A 16,831-nucleotide genomic window follows, 5' to 3' on the forward strand; every position below is an offset into this window, starting at 1 on the left:
AGACACAGTGGGGAAGCATCGCAAGTCGAAGCGAGGCCAAAATGTAAACAACGCGCTTGACGTCAGATGACTAAGCACCCCAGGACTCCAGCTTTCATACTTCCAATGTTCTTTTTCTTTTTTCTTTCTTTTTTCTTTCTTTTTTTTTTCCCTTAATATTTCCTTATTTTTTACTGTTTCCTAGATTCTTTCTCTCAATTCTTCTATTCTACATCTGACGAGCCCACTCTGGCTCTATATATACCCCGAGGCCTGAAAGAAGAACCTAAATATGCAGGCCCAGAGAGACTACTTAACTACATGCTCAATTGCTAGGCTTTCTAGTGTGATATAGTAATCCATCAATCAATAAAGGTCAAACAAGAACATGTATTTAAATGCGTCTAGTTCTAGTTGCATTGGGAAATAAATACAATAACCTCTGTGGTAGCATCTCTATGGACCTGATTCCCAAGGCCAAGACACTCCGGCTAGTTAAGCCTCGGGCCACTCCCGAGGTCCCTTTGTGTCATCTACAATTCAACAACTCCTGGCTAATCGCTTCTCAGAATTCCATGAAACAATGAGTACCAATGAAGGAAAGAGAAACAAGCTGGCACTCGACCCCCGCCCTAGAGCAAGACGGGGAAGAAAAACAACTTCCTGTTCTCAATGTCACGCCAGGAAGCAGAAATGTAACAGAGAACTGCCTTGCTCTCGTTGTATTCAGCGTGGGATTCCTCAACTATGTCAATGGGCGGAAAAAGAGAAGGGTCATGCAATGCCACCAGAAAGAGTGAGGACAGCAGGTACCAGATATCCCCACTGTCAAAACGTAGATCACGGCTAACAGTGAAGCCCTATAGCAGACACCCAGGGCACAGAGCTGGGGCAGTTGTATATTGCCCGGGGAGCACCTAGCTTCTTCGGTAATTCATACTTTGGCCACCAGGTGGCAGCCCGTATGATTCAGGAGTCAGCTCCCGATCTGCCCCCTATGAGCCTGCTGTCTAGCAAGGATTCTTTGCAATCGTTTCGAAACGACTCTGGGCCATTTTCGCAAGTTTGGGATTTACTTGGCCTCTTACCGCGGAATAAAGTGACCGTTGATCGGCTAATCGAGAAATTTCTGACCGAGATCAACTGGGCTATCGATACGGTTCACCCTGAAACCTTCAGATCTCAATTTGCAGAGTTCTGGGGCCGAAAATTTGGATTCGACGAGATTGCTGGAGTAGATCTTCGCTGGCTTGCTCTTTTGTTTATCATTCTCGCTTTTAGCGTGCTATTGGACAGTCCTACGATCTCTTCGCCCGAAAAGCGGAAAGAAAGCGAAGAAGCTTCTCTTCGGTTCTACTGGGCTGCCAGGAGGGCGATCGTTATCTCACCCTCTTTTCACGGCGAGAGCTTAGACCTTGTCAGAGCAGGGCTGATGGTTACGCGATATCTGCTATACACCAGACAAGTCGCAGAGAGCTGGCTCACCATCAGCTTTGCCATGCGCATGGCCCAAGCACAAGGCATGCACATAGATGGAGAAAAATGGGGATTATCGAGAAAAGCCACTGAAATCAGAAGACGCCTTTGGAGCAATCTGTACTTGCTTGACAAAACCATTGCCCTCGCCCTCGGCAGACCATACGCGATTTCAGATCACATGTGTCTCATCAAAGCACCTGATAACATATGGCTGGATGGATTGACTGATGAAGAGTCCTCTACTGCGACAGCCCATGCATTGAGCTATCCTACAATGAGCACAGTCACACTGCTCGGTAGTGGGCTAGGTAAAATTGCAGGTGAAATTCAAGACCGATGCTTTGGTTTATATCCTGCGTCGTACGATATGGTGATCGAGATGGACAACAAACTTGTCGCATGGAAAGAAAAACTCCCATCCTACTTTTCCGTGGAAGACCCCGACCTCTCACTGGATGGGTCGCATACATTTCTACCTTGGCATCGCCTCTATCTACATTCTGCTTTCCACTTTGCCAGAATCACTCTGCACCGACCTTATCTTCTACGCGAGTCTATAACCAATCGTTTCAGCCTTAGTCACGAGGCATGTATATCCTCTGCATCTTCCGACCTGAAAATCAGATTGCAGTCCTTGAACTATGGAACGTCAGAAAATATGAGATGGACACTGGGTACCCACAATATGTTCAACAGTGCCTTCATCCTGGGCATTATCGCAGTGCGGCGACCCATTGCCCCTCAGACTACCGCAATCTTGAACGATCTCGAGGAATACTGTGAAAGGTTACGCAAGGATGTTTGGCTAAATGAGTTTGGTCTTGCCGAGGTCAAAGTGGTAGAGTTATGTATACTCCGTACCACTGGACTTGCCCGGGCCACCGAGCAACCAGGTGAGCAGACCTCAATGAGTCCACCTGAAGTATTGCCAGGTTTTATGGCACAAGAGCGCGAAAGGAATTCAATGATGTCGACGCCCATGAACATCGAGTCTATTGTGGCGGATGGCTCGCCCAGCCACCCACCTGGTTCGTCGCCCGATATAATGTGGCCTGCAGTCTGGGAAGATCAGAACTTTGCGTTTCCGCAGGCTGCTGATCTGGAAACATGGGAGCAAATGATCTCCGAAATTGCATATCACACTTAGCATATGGAATTTCTTGGGTCATTCTGGTCGGTTGTACAAACACCTCTCAATCTATATTCATGATCTCTATGTTAGATCTGATCTCCTAGAGAAATTATATTGTTCATCTCAATAACCAGCAGTATAAAATACGTTTACAGGATATAGCGGAAGTCCGGATGGAAATCTCCGCCTCTCTTTTCATATGATCCTGAGCTGATAATGTGCTCCCTCTCCTCCGGTGACAGTTGGTCCCGCTTCGTATTGTGATATCGGAGCAAAGTCCACATGCCAGCATTGCCCAAGAATGCGAGACAGATAGCAGCAAGGGAAACGGAATGACCGACCACATATCGTCCATTTACTGGCGACTTGTATATTTGACCAGCCTTGAGTTATGTTAGCTTGAGGTCAATGCCACAACACGAGCGTGCCAATATGATATTCCACTCACTATCAAACCGGCGCAATTTCCAATAGTCTGCTGAAGGCCCACTCCCATAGCACGCTTGTAATAGCCAGAATGGCTGTTGGCGTTCCAACTGACCCCGAGTCCAACCACGGCATATGTTCTAGAAGAGAGGTTAACAATTGCCCAATAGATACTCCCAACAACGAAAAATACATACCCAGTAACACACACATATGTCGCAAAATATAATGGACCTCGCGCATGAACATCCACTCCCAGAAGCATGGCATAGCCGACAGCCGTCACCAGACACAGGGGGACCATGAAGACAGCTCGCATACGCACTCGGTCGGATAAATTGGCAACGACCAGGTAAAACGCGGAGGCCCAGATATACACAGGAACAGTGAGCAATTGGGTCTTGACCGAGTCAAAGCCAAACCCTCGGATAATAGTAGGCAGGAACGTACTAAAACCGAAGGAACAAATGTTGACACAAATTTGGTTGAACGAGGTGAGCCAACTCTTGGGGTCTCTCAATGTTTTCCACACTTCCTTGATATCAAACTCTTCAGTATCAGCGTACCGTGCTGACTGTTGCATGCGCATGCGCATCAGCTCTTTATCGTCTTCATTCAAGAAGTAGGCGGTTTCGTAGTTGTTTGGAAGGAGGAAGAACGTTGCAATACCAACTACCGCGCTCATGATGCCCTCCACAATGAAAAGCCACCTCCAACCTTCAAGACCGCCGGCACCATCCAGGCGGACCAGTCCGAAGGCGAGTCTAAGGTTTATGTTAGCCGCCGTTGTTGATTGAATAGGGAGATTTGCGCATACAGTCCACCAAAGCCTCCACTCAGAGCAGCAGACACAAACAGATACGAAATTCTCTGTGCTTGCTCCTCGCGCTTGTAAAATGTGGTCAAGAGAACGGTCAAGCACCTGTGCAAATAATTAGTCTTTCTTCCAGGGGTTTATTAAGGCAGCCGATAGTCTCACGGAAATAGGCCACTCTCAAAGACACCGAGGAATAGTCTAGTGATATAAAGCCCGGCAGCGTTCTTGATAAATCCAGCAGCCAATATGGATACACTGAAGCCAATGATCAATGCAGAAATGAGTCTGTTTGGACGTAATTTCTTAAGGAGCATTGAGAACGGGATTTCAAAGAAGACGTAGGTTGCGTAAAACAAAGACACGGCATCTGGTCGGGTATTGTTAGCTATAGCTTCGAATATTGGACGAGGCTAACCTCACTTCCTAGTTCATTTCCAATCAGACCAATATCTTCCTGTAAAAGCCAAGTCAGCAACCTACTGTTTAGCAAAATGTGGACTCGACTTTACCGGCATTCCAGCAACAGCTGCATTTCTAGCCAGAGCAGTTAGCGATACGAATTCTTGCTGTGTGAATTAACATCTTACCCCAAGTTGCTTCGATCAAGGTATGCAACCAAGAAAATCAACATCACCAAGGGACAGATGCAAAGATCAAGCTTCCATAGTAGCCTTTTCTCCCGGATGGGGTCAACTACGAAGTTGCCCATCTGTACATCGTGGTCCGAGGATAAGTCGGTTTGTTTGATATCTGTCTCTTTGTCCATTTTTGAACAGTATGCAGGTCTATCATAATGAATGGAATCAATTCCCATCGGGTTCTTATATACCCACAAAAGTAATTCAGGCTTTATCAACGATCGGGAAATTCCTTCGGTTTATTCGAGTACTTGGCGAAGGTGGGACGAAGGATTTCCCGAACGTTGTAGCTGACCACCAATTAAAATTCTGTGCCATTGCAAGAGATAAGCTCTAGGGCTGGAGGATAAGCCGGTAGTGACCAAGGCCTTTCGTGCATTAGCTCGTTCATAGTTTTACCTTGGGGGTATTTTAAGCTTAGAAATCTATATTGTTCTACATTTCACCTCCCTAGATTGGCACCATCCAAGTGCTTTTGATATTTCGATACCTTCTCACGTTGCCTGCAATCTCCTATATTGACCAGCTAGTGATATCGCTATCTTTTACCCAAAGGGATTTCCCCGCATTTTATCTGGTCTTGGCATCGGCAATTACAAACTTTGACTTATCTTATCTGACGAATTCCCCGATGAATTTCCCGATACGGGTTATTTGGTATGGAGAACTGCCCATTGATAAGGAAGCAAAGCACACTCGCACTTTTTATCATTCCAGAATCTTTTATGTCACCTCTATCTCTCAAAATGGGAGTGTCGAACATGAATCAAATGGAGTTCCAAGACACCCCGGCAGCAAAACATCCAGTAAGCGCTTCACCAAGACCCTGTTGGAGTAATCTAACGTGTCACAGGTTTGGAAGCGATGGGTCCGTTTCAGAGCGGAAGATGGTAAAATATATGGCGGGGAGCCGGTGAATCCAGATATTGATGGTATGGCATACTCAAGTTCAAGACAGTCCAACTCGTACTGACAGACTCATAGTGGGTCAGGCCATAGAGAAGGATGTTGAAGTATCAGTCAAAGTCGTGACTGGTAACTCGGCATTGGATTATGATGCTCCATTCACGGGTGAAATCAAAACCATTGACGAACTGCTATCTCCAGTCTCGCAAGCCGAAGCTGGGACTGTTCGGTGCGTCGGCCTAAACTATAAGGAGCACGCGGCCGAGATGAAGTTGACACTGCCAAACACGCCGACGTTAGTATATCTGCTTTTGATTTTAACACTTGCTGATACCGTGAAGTGTATTTCTAAAGGCGAGCACTTGCATTGCATCTGCATCCGAACCGATTATACTTCCCTCCAACGTGGATTATGATGAAGCAGACTATGAAGTTGAGTTGGCGATTATCATCGGCAGACAATGCAAGAACGTCTCGGTGTCCAAAGCTGGGGACTATGTTCTGGGATATGCAGTCGCCAATGACGTGACAGCCCGCAAGCATCAAGAGAAGACATCACAGTGGTCTTATGCAAAGGGAATGGTATGCTGATATAGTCAATGCCCAAATGATCATGACTAACCTCCATCAGGATGGATTTTGCCCACTCGGTCCATGTATCGTGTCTACAGAACAAATCCCCGATGCTGCACGTTTGAATTTAAAGACCCGTCTCAATGGAAAGATCATGCAGAATGGATCCGCCGATGACATGATCTTCAGCATACCGGAAATTGTCTCTTATGTTTCTCAGGTACAGAATAACAGTCTCTTCCAAACGAATAGAACTAATTTTAGATGTTAGGGCCACACATTACTGCCTGGGACCGTCATCATCACCGGAACGCCTTGTGGTATTGGCATCTCACAGAGCCCGCCACAGTTCCTCCAACCCGGAGATGAGCTGCGGATAAGCATAAGCCATGGGTTAGGCACTCAAATATGCCCGATTGCGAGAGCTTGAGCGTTACACCAGTAATATGCATTTGATCCAATGGCTGTAGCGGAATGGAAATTGTCGTGCTACACACTTTGAACGGGACGTGTTTGTAAAAAGAGGCTTGTAGCATAGGTAGCATTAGAGTGACCTATTTGTCAGCTGAAGATCGAGGCAGTATTGGGAGCAGCTTCTATGGGGAATCAAGAATATGTAGCCCGAGCAGCTAGGGGTCTCCAAATGTAGTCAACTCATGGTTGCTTGAAAGTTGATATCGAATTGAGCGATTCATTATGACCGGTTTTTGAAATATCTTCAGATCAATGGTCTGAGCTGTTGTTATCGGCACGACGAAGCTTCGCCTACGTATGTCGCGGTGTCTGCCACGGCGCCATGGCACCGTTAATTGAACCTTAGACTGTGAATCACTGCTGATCGCCCAGTGGCAAAAAAACAGGGAAATGGATATATAGAAGCAAAGGCGTTTAGAAATAGTGAAATATACGGGCGGTCATCTACAAAATGGGAGCATCCCCTGAAGGCAGATCTCATCGAGTGAATTCAAGTTGAAGTTGATGAACAGATGGAGACGGTGTACAGGGACCATAATGCTGGATAAAATGCTGAGCCTATCCCATAATTGTTTCCAAATTCAAGTCCACCATAACATCCAGCCAGAACTCCTCTAACCCAGAGTCCGCGCGATCCCACGTCTCATGTACAACGTTATAAATGCGTTGCATTGGCAGCTTTGGTAGGATTATGGTAAGTTCAGACAACCGCATTTTGACCTTTCGTCTGGCCTGGGCAATGTCAACATCCAGTGTATTCAGACTGGGAATCGCATTTTCGATGGCGCCCAGCACAGACCCAGACGAGAAAACAAGATCGCTAGAGATGCATGCCAAAACCACGGGCTGCATAACCTTCGTTCCAGATGTTGAAGGAAGTTGCTCCAAGAGGGACACAATATGCAGTGCTAGAGTGTGTCGTGCGTCTTCCACCGAACACGATGACCATTCGGCGGCCACTGGGAACAACACCAGAAATAGGGCCGGTATAGGGCTTTCGTCATCCGCGGCTTGGTTACTTTGAAGCCGTTCTTCCAGGATTTCCGGGAAGACATGATAAATTTGCAACAGTGCCGTACATCGATATACCTCGGCCAACGTAAGAAAATGTGATGGTGGCGTGTTTGAATCCCCAATGTCGATAGGGCCGCAATAAAACGAGAACCCAGTGAAGAGAATCTTGTCCTCGAGATTTTCGGCTTCCTGTCTGAGCTCGAGTTCTTCGGCCATGGAGGTAAGATCAATCAATGTGGGATCCAAAGCCTCTGGCCTTCGGCGGTGGGAGGTTTTTGCAGCTCTAATTATTCTTGCCGTTCGATAGAAGAGACTCAATGAGTATCTGAGGGACCCTGTCCACGGATGGGGTAGGATCTGTCCATCGACAAGATAGACTGCAAGATCTGTTTCGCTGTTTTCTATAGAGCTTTCCACGTCCACAATTGGGGAGTCCTCTGTCACAAAGGCAGCTAATAAGTTCCACCAAAGGAGACACTGTTTGAAAAGTGGATGTTGTTTTGCGAGGGCAGAGTCGGCATTCTTGTACTGGCGTTCTTGTCTCAGAAGATGGTCTTGGGCTGCTCTCAGATATGGAAGCCCCAAATCCGAAGCATCGTGCCACGCAGTGGTCGATCCAATCATGAGTAGTGCCAGAAAGTACTCATCATCCTTTGTCTGAGTGGAACCCTTTTGGACACTGTTATTCAGACACGCGATTGCTTGCTGTTGTGTCTGTATTCCGATGGCTCTCATGGTTGGAAAATCGTTGGCCAACGAGGCAGCCGACATGCTCTGGATAGCAAAGTAAATCGCCGCATTTCGACTCCAGAGACGGCTAATAATGGTTCGGAAAGGATTAAGGGGGCAGTCGAAAGATGACCATTGGTTACAAACCGTATGAAAGTAATATTGCACCAGCATCACTGGCAGTTGGATTAGAAAGGAGGGGACGGATGTATGGGCCAGTCGTTGACGCAAAATCGACAACCCGTCCACCTCGCCATCAGGCTTGCCTAGAGCCGTACCGTTAGAAGTCGACTCGGTGTAAAACCAGGCATCTGTTGGCCCGTCAAAATTTGGTAGCTGGTCAAAGAGGTTTGGGCAGGCCGTATCCCAGATATTATGGGTTTCATCCTGGATATTGTCTTTTCCCTGCTCTGTTGAATTGTTCACTTCAAAAGATTCGGTCGCGATCGTGCTGGGAGACCCAATCGGTGGGACTGGCTGATGTGCCTCTTCGCTGCCTTTGAAAACATAGCGCCACTGCAAGCTTTGTTTTTGGTAACCGGGGCATGTGTGTCCTCGTTTGGTGCATTCCTGACAGCTTGGCTTTGCCTCATCACATCTGCGCTGAATAAGTATTAGCTATTTGGAAACCAAGGCAGGCCTTCATATATGAAGGAGAAACTGTGCATCTTTCACCTCGACTTACTCGCCGCTGCTTGCACCTTTGGCAGCCCCCTCTCGATTTTGGCCGGCACCGGTTGGGATTCTGCCTTTTCTTCTGCGGGGAAGGCAATTCCTTTGTGTTTTCCATTCTACTCAAAGCAAATATATTGAGAATGTTACTCCGTTGAGAGAGGGAGAAACGTCAGTATGAGATAGCGGGGCATCGGGTGGGAAGCCGATCCAAGAATTCGAAGGCCGGTGGATGAACCGGGAGCCGATCACCTGCCGATAAGCAACGCCTCACTTTGCTATAAATCATCGCCGATTGGTTTGAAGATGGATTGCCGAGGTTGCCCAGGAGGTAACTCGCCCCCGAAGTTTATCTCCCCGCATCTTTCTTTCGCGCTAATCCGAAAAAGGACGAACAATACGCTTTTAAGGCGGGTTCGTTTTCTTAATGCGAACTAGCGCCTTTTCTATGCGCGTGATCGGCGTGCCAAGCATTTGCAGCCAGAATTATCTCATTTGGGAATGCCCTTCAGGCCATCAGCATGCCCAAAGTTGGACAGGGGAGATGTACACCTGGCAAGTCACATATCACTAATCTGGTTGGTGTCAAGTACAAATGTTTCAAGGACAGGATTGGGTATATGCGTACGTGTATGTACTAGTTGACGTTATTTTTGATATTGTACACAATTCTCGGGAAGGAGCCATCCACTATTCGAGTGGGTACCACTTCGCTTTTGGTGGGAAAAACGTAATGCTTACCTAGGTAGGTACACCGTCCACGGGTTCACTACTTCCCTCTGCCACTTCTTGGCCTTCACTTTCCGTTCTAGTGCTCCGACCGTGCCGCTTTTTGCTCACTGAGTAGATCTGAGCACGTCCCTGAGCGCCCCTGTTCCGCTCACTGGGCATTACATAAGCACTCAGATCTGCCCAGGTGCCTACCTAGGTAGGTAGGTGCTCACTGAGCATGCTCTGATATCGCCTGAGAGCTCTCATCCGCTCACTGAGTCTGAGCAGAGCCTAGAGGTGAGCGGCCTGAGTAAGCTGCATCAAAAAATGCAACACGCTAATCTCAATAAATATCATCGCGTCTCTATGGGGAGACACTAAATCCCGGGGTAGTGGAGTGCCCCAGTCCCTTCTCAAGTTAATGTGGAACTACTACGGACCTTCACTAGTGAGGCTGAAGTTCACCGCAAGTAATTTGGAACAATTCCGTGAAGACAATCATCTATTTAACCACAGTAGTAGCCTGTGTATTTCCAAAATCGAGAGATCAGGGTAAATGGTATTGTCCGTCCATCCATACCAACTAGTTAATCTGTAATTGGACCTAGCGTCCGCGTTATTTATGTTTTACCCAAGTGGACGTGTATAATATGTAGCCACAACTTTCCCCCCCCTTCCATTTTTTACCTTCTTCCATGCAACCTCAAATTTCTCAATCCTATAATTTTTTCTTTACCATTGTCAACCCCTCTTCGACGATTGTCATAATCAACGCTCCATGGCTTGCCTAGTCAAGACTATGCGTGATCCTCCCAGGGAGTCAATCGCGCAGGTGGATGGGGATGCAAACACATGGCTTATTGGGCCCCTCCAACTCCATTGCAGAAAAGGCTCTTCTGGTACATTTACCTGGTATGATGAAGACGACAATCTCAGTTACACTCTCACCGACGCGCCTGACCCCCTGCCTCCGACCATACCCTTAGATGATCCAAGATTCAAGTTGGTGTATGATGCTGGGGATAGCTCTGCGGTCTGGTCTGTAGGAAACAGCGCTTTTTGTAAGGTCAAACTATGCCGCCAAGGTGTAACTTCTGAAGCTGCAACACTGAAGTTCGTACAGAAGCTCGTCTATGAGCAGCAGCCTGATTTCAAGATCCCCAAAGTCTTGCACCAAACAGAACACAATGACCGGTCTTACCTATTCCTAACCAGAGTCCAAGGCCGAACACTTGGGGATGCTTGGCCTACTCTGGACGAAAAATGGAGACAACACTACATTAAAGCCATAGTGAATGTTTGCAAGTTTCTCGAGAGCCAAGAATGCGATAAACTTTGTGGAGCGGATGGGAAAAATGCTCTTGAGCTATATCTTATCAAATATGGTGCGGAAAAGGACTATTCTCCTGACAACCTCCGACAAGGGTGTATATTGATAGGTATGGATTGCTCAAAATTTGTGTTTTACCATGCCGACCTTGGCCCTAGAAATATCATTGTTGAAGATATCCCGAAGACTGGCACTGTTGGTATCATTGATTGGGAGCTTGCTGGCTATTTCCCAAGGGGATGGATTCGAACCAAGTTTCGCATAAGTAGTGGACTGAATCTTCCAGATACAGCTACGGACAAGCCAACTGCGTGGAGGTCGGGGGTTCAAGAGTTGCTTGGTGAGGATGGGTTCGAACATTATGCACCGGAATGGCTATCCTGGTGGGATTAATATCTAGGTATAGACGTAAGAACAGCATCTTGCTCTCATTCGATCTATGTTCTTTTTGCCTCCCAATTAGCCTTGCCCGTTAATATACTAAGCTTCGGCATTTCCGCCTTCATATAATTTTGATATGTCTGGCTGGTAGGTCTTGGAATATTAATAACCGTTGGTTGACACCACCTAATGTCCAAGATTGTACCAGGCCGCGTCTTTCGCCTGAAATCCTCTATCCGGCCTGCGAAGATGCTAGAAGAATTAGCGATTCTGGGGTGTATTATATCATCTGATGTGCTACAAATTGATCTTTTGCAGAGAAATCTGTAGCAAGTAAGTCTACATCTTATATACAAGTGCATGTTAACTCACTTTATCCAAAGATTAACAGCTTCGGAGTATATCCTCTTAGTCTTAGGTGTCCTTTTATCTTTCTCTCGGATAGACCTGTATAAGCGCTAAAAATATAACCGCTCTCTTATAGTCGTTATAGCGCTTCTCTTTGGAGATCTCATCTTGTCGACCAAAGAAGTGTTTTCTACCCATTGCTAGTTGGATTTCCCATATAATGCAAAAAAAAAAAAAAAAAAAAAAAAAAAGGCTAAGGGGCCGAAAGGATGAGGTATAAACAGGGAAAGTTGTCTTAGAGGCTTGGAGCAGGGAAAGAATTCCAATTTATATTTAGTAATTTGATACGACCGAAGACTTTTCTCCTACGCCGCCCCGTGGATAGGTGGACTTTGCGCCATCGTGCTCAAGAGCATTTTCTTCTTCTTCTTTTTTTTTTTTTGGAATAGGGAACGCAATTGGAAGATCGTGCACCTCCAGAAATGAGTACGGTGAAAGTTGAGGGCCATCAAAAAGTGATGGCTAAATAAACATTGTTATGGGGCAAAGTGCTCCTTTGGGTATGGTCTGAGCGTAGACTCAGTGAGCGTTCATTGGACATCACTGATAATCACGTGATAAGTCTGAGCAGCTCACTGATCTGAGCCCGGACCGAGATCTACTCAGTGAGCCTGACTCCGAGCGCCCTGGTAAAAGCGGCGGCAGGTAAGACAGTGCTAGCTATTTACAATGGCACCGTTTCTGACGTCATTTATATGGAGAAGCCCAAATCCTTCTATTTCACTAAGCCTTCTCCGTAGTGTGAGGGGAAAGTTGAACGGATATCTTCAGCCGGCAAGATTCATTGAAGTTACGATCATACTATCGGGAGTTCGATATTGGCGATACCCTTTTCCCAATGTCAACTAACGAGCTGCATCAATTAATTACTACAACCTATACGACCTCGGGAGCTCCTAAACTAATTTATACCTGTACGTTTCTCATAATATGAGTCCTAGAGGAGGACTCAGGACAAGTCCGGACCGCCAGGACCCACATGGAGGTCATGTTTGGCATAGCGTAGCCGCCGTGCATTAGCGTCAAAACTCTAACCAATCTTGTACTAGTTTGGGTAGATAGAATGCGGAGAAGATCATCGATGTTTCAGCTCGGCATACTACTCGTCTTATCTTCACGTCATATGTGGCTGCCTAGGTCATTGAAATCTGCTATCAAGCGTTATCTCAACATAACTCCATTTCTCCACTTGGTGGATACATACTTTGTTTGGGAACGTGTATCGCAGTGATAGCGACCACAGCGGACTTAGCTCCTATTGGCCTTTATCATTCACGGGTTGAGTCTCCGCCTTCTTACACTATGGAATACTTCAATTGTTATTCAGTAGGTAGTTATATCAAACTGATGAGGACTTCCTATGGATTTATGGTGGGCTCGTCATTTTGATAGAAGCGAAGTAGTCTGTTTGCACGGCCTCTGTACTTAACGATGTAGGATCTTAATAATATACATATCCAGTTAGTTCAATATAATAGTAGGGATGTTACAATCTTACGCTGTACTAGCCCGGAAAATTATATAGGGCAATTTTCCGCTGGCAATAAAAGACCAATGTCCACAGTAGTCGCTATGCACTGCGATAAACGTGCCCGAGTGAATCCCCGCCTCTCTTGTCAATGTGCTTAAGGTTCATGAGTAGCTGCGCACGGGACCACCCTCGCCAGAATAGGAGATAAAAACCCTGAGCTCCTAATGTTTATTGCATCCGAAAATTCCTCCATAGGCGTGGATATTCGACTATATCCAAGCTTTGACTGCCCGAAGCTCAGCATTTTGACCTAGCCTTGATCCACCACTCTTCATCTCAGGGGGTTCTACGTTATTTTGTTGTCCCATTTTTGCCAAACCTCCATCATGGCAGACGAAGTGACCGCCCCCCAGCAGCATTCTTCGAAGAACAAAGGCTCCGAGCCCCATCCACCTGGACAATTTCCCAGCGTTGAAGAAGGCAAACAAACTTCAGCAAATGGTGTACTGGAAGCCCTTGGATATGAGCCTGAACTCGTTCGAAACCGCTCCACGCTTCAGGTAGCTTTCATGTCCTTCGTACTTGCGGCAATTCCGTACGGACTCGCTACGACTTTCACCTACCCTCTTATTGGAGGAGGCCCCGTCAACATAATTTGGGGATGGCTTGCCGTTTCTTTGATTACCCTTTGTGTGGCTGCCTCACTTGGCGAGATAACCTCGGTTTATCCAACTGCCGGAGGGGTCTACTACCAAACCTTTATGCTATCTCCACCGTCATATCGAAGAATCGCCTCGTGGATTTGCGGATGGTCATACGTTGTTGGTAATATCACCATCACACTGGCAGTCAACCTTGGGAGTACTCTTTTCTTCGTTTCATGTATCAACGTTTTCGAATCTGCTCCAGGGGTGGGGATCTTCCAAGCGACAACATACCAAGTTTTTCTTATATTTCTTGCAGTCACGTTTCTCGCTAACGCAATATCTGCCTTTGGTAACAAATGGCTACCATATCTTGACGTACGTCCAAGCAACACTTGTGACATCACCCTGCTAACGAGAAGCTAGACCTTCGCAATATTCTGGACACTTGCAGGGGTGTTGGCTATTGTAATATGCATTCTTGCAATTGCAAAAGAGGGTAGACATGACGCCGAATATGTCTTTACTAGTTTTGAGCCTGCATCTGGTTGGCCAGCAGGTTGGTCCTTCTGCGTCGGACTTTTGCAGGCAGCTTATACCACTTCCTCCACTGGCATGGTGATTTGGTAGGTGATATATTTGTTTCCACCCTAGAGGAATATCTCCCGTCGTATTCTCCACTATGAGAAGCCCATAGCTGATTCTTCAAAGTATGTGCGAAGAAGTTCGAGAACCATCAACACAAGTCCCAAAAGCAATGGTTGGAACGGTCATTCTAAACACACTGGCCGGATTTCTCTTTCTGGTTCCCCTGGTTTTTGTGCTCCCCGACACAAAGGTTTTGGCGGCCCTCGAATCTGGTCAACCAGTTCCGAGTATTATCAAATCCGCTATTGGAAGTCCGGTTGGATCATTCCTGCTTCTCCTGCCATTGATACTGCTCTCTCTGTTCTGCGTCATAGGCTGTACCACGGCTGTCTCCCGAAGCACATGGGCGTTTGCTCGTGATGGGGGCATACCAGGCTCCGTATGGTGGAGGCAGGTAAACAGGGATGGCGTACCTTTCAATGCTATGATGCTTGGCATGACTGTTCAGATATTGCTTGGATTTATTTACTTCGGGTCAACTACTGCCTTCAATGCTTTCACAGGAGTCGGAGTCATTACCTTGACTGTCAGCTATGTCTGTCCAATCGTTGTGTCGCTTGCTGGAGGTCGACGACACATAAAGAATGGTCAGTTTGACCTTGGCACACTCGGGTTGGTTTGCAACATTGTGGCACTGGGTAAGTATGGACCATCTAGCAGGGTTTATTACCATGGCTAATCGCATGTCCGTTTTTAGGATGGTGTATTCTTGTCATTCCATTATTTTGCATGCCTTCTTCAATCCCTGTTGCTGCAAATACGGTCAACTACGCACCGGTGGTGTTTGTTGCGTTTATACTAGTTGCTTCTGGGTGGTACTGGGTTTGGGGGTACGAGAAGTATGTTGGGCCACCAACAATGGACGATGAGTTTCGCTCATCAGCCTGGTAAATAAGAAAGTAAGAAGCTTGGGTTAAAAGCCCCGATATAAATATGAACTCGACTTGGATGTATTTCGCTGCACTTTTGAGGCTGAGGGGCACGGCCCCTCTCAGCGACTCTCTTTCCTCTCTTTCCCCCCACTCAGTGAGATTTGCTCTTCCTCATAATTTCTCTAAACCAACCTCGAAACCGAGCTTTCAAAGATATAAATGAAAGCAGAATGCAGGAGCAGAAGTCCCAATCCTGTGCTGATCTGCTAATATTACCGCGGAACAAAGGAGATGCAGGTGATTGGCGACAAACTCGGCGGACGAACTTCCACCTTGACGATCCAAACAACCTTTCTGATATCATTCCTGGTTGGTCTAATATATGTATCATGTATGTGAACCCAACCAAATCTACAGAAGCACCCTAACGTGGTGAGTGTGGCCGACTCCACCGAGGTTGGGAGATGTTCACGATGTCGACAAGCCTTCGCCGATGCTTTTTGTATGCCTCATTTTTGGTGGTCATATCATTTTATCCAAGGAAACGGCAGCTTTGGATGTGAAAGAACGCGAAATTCCGGAGTAGAGACTGGGTTCAGTGAGTACGGTAAAGATAAAACGGCCAGGCAGCACTAATTTCCTTAGATACCTGGTCCAGATTCTCCGTGAAAAAGGTAGATCATGACGCCAGATTCAAGTGGTATCATCCAAATATTTTCACACGATGGCTGCCTTTAACTAAACAAACCATCATCCTGGCCTTCGACCTCGACCCGCCCATCAAAGAACGCTTCCTAAAATCAGTGATGAAATCGGAAGAAAGCTGGCTCAATGACCCATTCTGGGTCTATCCGCATTTAGTAGAGCAGATTGCGCTTATTCAGGAGCCCGCTGTATGGGCTATCCGAGATCATGTTCGATCGATGGAGACAGAAGGGAAACCACAAGGGAGACCACAGCCCGACTACAGACGACTCCACGATATCGCCCGGCACGCAATTCATGTGAACGAAACACTCGACATTGCCGTGCAAAATATAGAGCATATCTTGACACAACACGCGAGCTATACAAAATCGAAGCCAGATAATACTTCTCCCGCTTCCGAAGACATCCATCTTCGTCTGGGATCCTGGCAGTCTTTCATTGCCAACTTACGATCCCGGTCCATTGCAAATGAAAAGAGGCTGCAAAACGAAATCCAGTTGGCCTTCAATACTGTGGCTCAGCATGATGCCAGTGTTACTCTTGAAATTGGTCGGGCGACTCAATTGGACAGTGCCACCATGAAAACGATCGCGTTTGTTACACTTACGTTCCTCCCTCCTACTTTCATCTGCGCTATCTTCAGCACTTCATTTTTTGATTTCGGTGGGGATTCCGGCTGGTCTATGTCGAACAAGTTCTGGGTTTATTGGGTCTTTGCTATACCAACCACCGTTTTTACAACTCTAGTGTGGACTTATTGGCCGAATATTCGCCGCATATTTTTCTCCAAAAATGAATAAAACTGCTTGTCCTCGATAT

The 16,831-nt window shown here is 46.7% G+C and overlaps 7 protein-coding genes across 7 annotated transcripts; 5 read left to right on the forward strand and 2 right to left on the reverse strand.

Moving 5' to 3' along the window:
* Positions 1 to 760: 760 nt before the first annotated feature.
* On the forward strand, positions 761 to 2,605 carry N7525_000286 (fungal specific transcription factor domain-containing protein; the record flags this gene model as incomplete). The annotated part of the gene is made up of 2 exons (XM_002558624.2): positions 761 to 788; positions 846 to 2,605. 2 exons carry the CDS (start codon positions 761 to 763, stop codon positions 2,603 to 2,605), a joined length of 1,788 nt encoding a protein of 595 aa, XP_002558670.2.
* Positions 2,606 to 2,739: 134 nt separating this feature from the next.
* N7525_000287 (uncharacterized protein) lies at positions 2,740 to 4,599 on the reverse strand (the record flags this gene model as incomplete). Its single annotated transcript, XM_002558623.2, has 8 exons — positions 2,740 to 2,973; positions 3,039 to 3,156; positions 3,214 to 3,780; positions 3,834 to 3,938; positions 3,996 to 4,200; positions 4,254 to 4,287; positions 4,343 to 4,367; positions 4,421 to 4,599. 8 exons carry the CDS (start codon positions 4,597 to 4,599, stop codon positions 2,740 to 2,742), a joined length of 1,467 nt encoding a protein of 488 aa, XP_002558669.2.
* Positions 4,600 to 5,217: 618 nt separating this feature from the next.
* N7525_000288 (fumarylacetoacetate hydrolase family protein) lies at positions 5,218 to 6,380 on the forward strand (the record flags this gene model as incomplete). Its single annotated transcript, XM_002558622.1, has 6 exons — positions 5,218 to 5,277; positions 5,325 to 5,403; positions 5,456 to 5,672; positions 5,719 to 5,959; positions 6,009 to 6,170; positions 6,222 to 6,380. The coding sequence occupies 6 exons, from the start codon at positions 5,218 to 5,220 to the stop codon at positions 6,378 to 6,380; spliced, it is 918 nt and encodes a 305-aa protein (XP_002558668.1).
* Positions 6,381 to 6,982: 602 nt separating this feature from the next.
* Positions 6,983 to 8,957, reverse strand: N7525_000289 (uncharacterized protein; the record flags this gene model as incomplete). Its single annotated transcript, XM_002558621.1, has 2 exons — positions 6,983 to 8,770; positions 8,853 to 8,957. 2 exons carry the CDS (start codon positions 8,955 to 8,957, stop codon positions 6,983 to 6,985), a joined length of 1,893 nt encoding a protein of 630 aa, XP_002558667.1.
* A 1,392-nt stretch (positions 8,958 to 10,349) lies between these two features.
* Positions 10,350 to 11,273, forward strand: N7525_000290 (uncharacterized protein; the record flags this gene model as incomplete). The annotated part of the gene is made up of 1 exon (XM_002558620.2): positions 10,350 to 11,273. The coding sequence occupies one exon, from the start codon at positions 10,350 to 10,352 to the stop codon at positions 11,271 to 11,273; it is 924 nt and encodes a 307-aa protein (XP_002558666.2).
* Positions 11,274 to 13,526: 2,253 nt separating this feature from the next.
* Positions 13,527 to 15,323, forward strand: N7525_000291 (uncharacterized protein; the record flags this gene model as incomplete). The annotated part of the gene is made up of 4 exons (XM_002558619.1): positions 13,527 to 14,162; positions 14,211 to 14,410; positions 14,496 to 15,070; positions 15,130 to 15,323. 4 exons carry the CDS (start codon positions 13,527 to 13,529, stop codon positions 15,321 to 15,323), a joined length of 1,605 nt encoding a protein of 534 aa, XP_002558665.1.
* Positions 15,324 to 15,534: 211 nt separating this feature from the next.
* On the forward strand, positions 15,535 to 16,812 carry N7525_000292 (uncharacterized protein; the record flags this gene model as incomplete). Its single annotated transcript, XM_061211522.1, has 3 exons — positions 15,535 to 15,699; positions 15,722 to 15,902; positions 15,950 to 16,812. The coding sequence occupies 3 exons, from the start codon at positions 15,535 to 15,537 to the stop codon at positions 16,810 to 16,812; spliced, it is 1,209 nt and encodes a 402-aa protein (XP_061070748.1).
* Between the last annotated feature and the right edge of the window lie 19 nt (positions 16,813 to 16,831).

This window comes from Penicillium rubens, assembly GCF_028828025.1.
Source record: "Penicillium rubens strain IBT 27055 chromosome Unknown utg000001l_segment0_segment0, whole genome shotgun sequence".
Taxonomy (NCBI): Eukaryota; Fungi; Ascomycota; class Eurotiomycetes; order Eurotiales; family Aspergillaceae; genus Penicillium; species Penicillium rubens.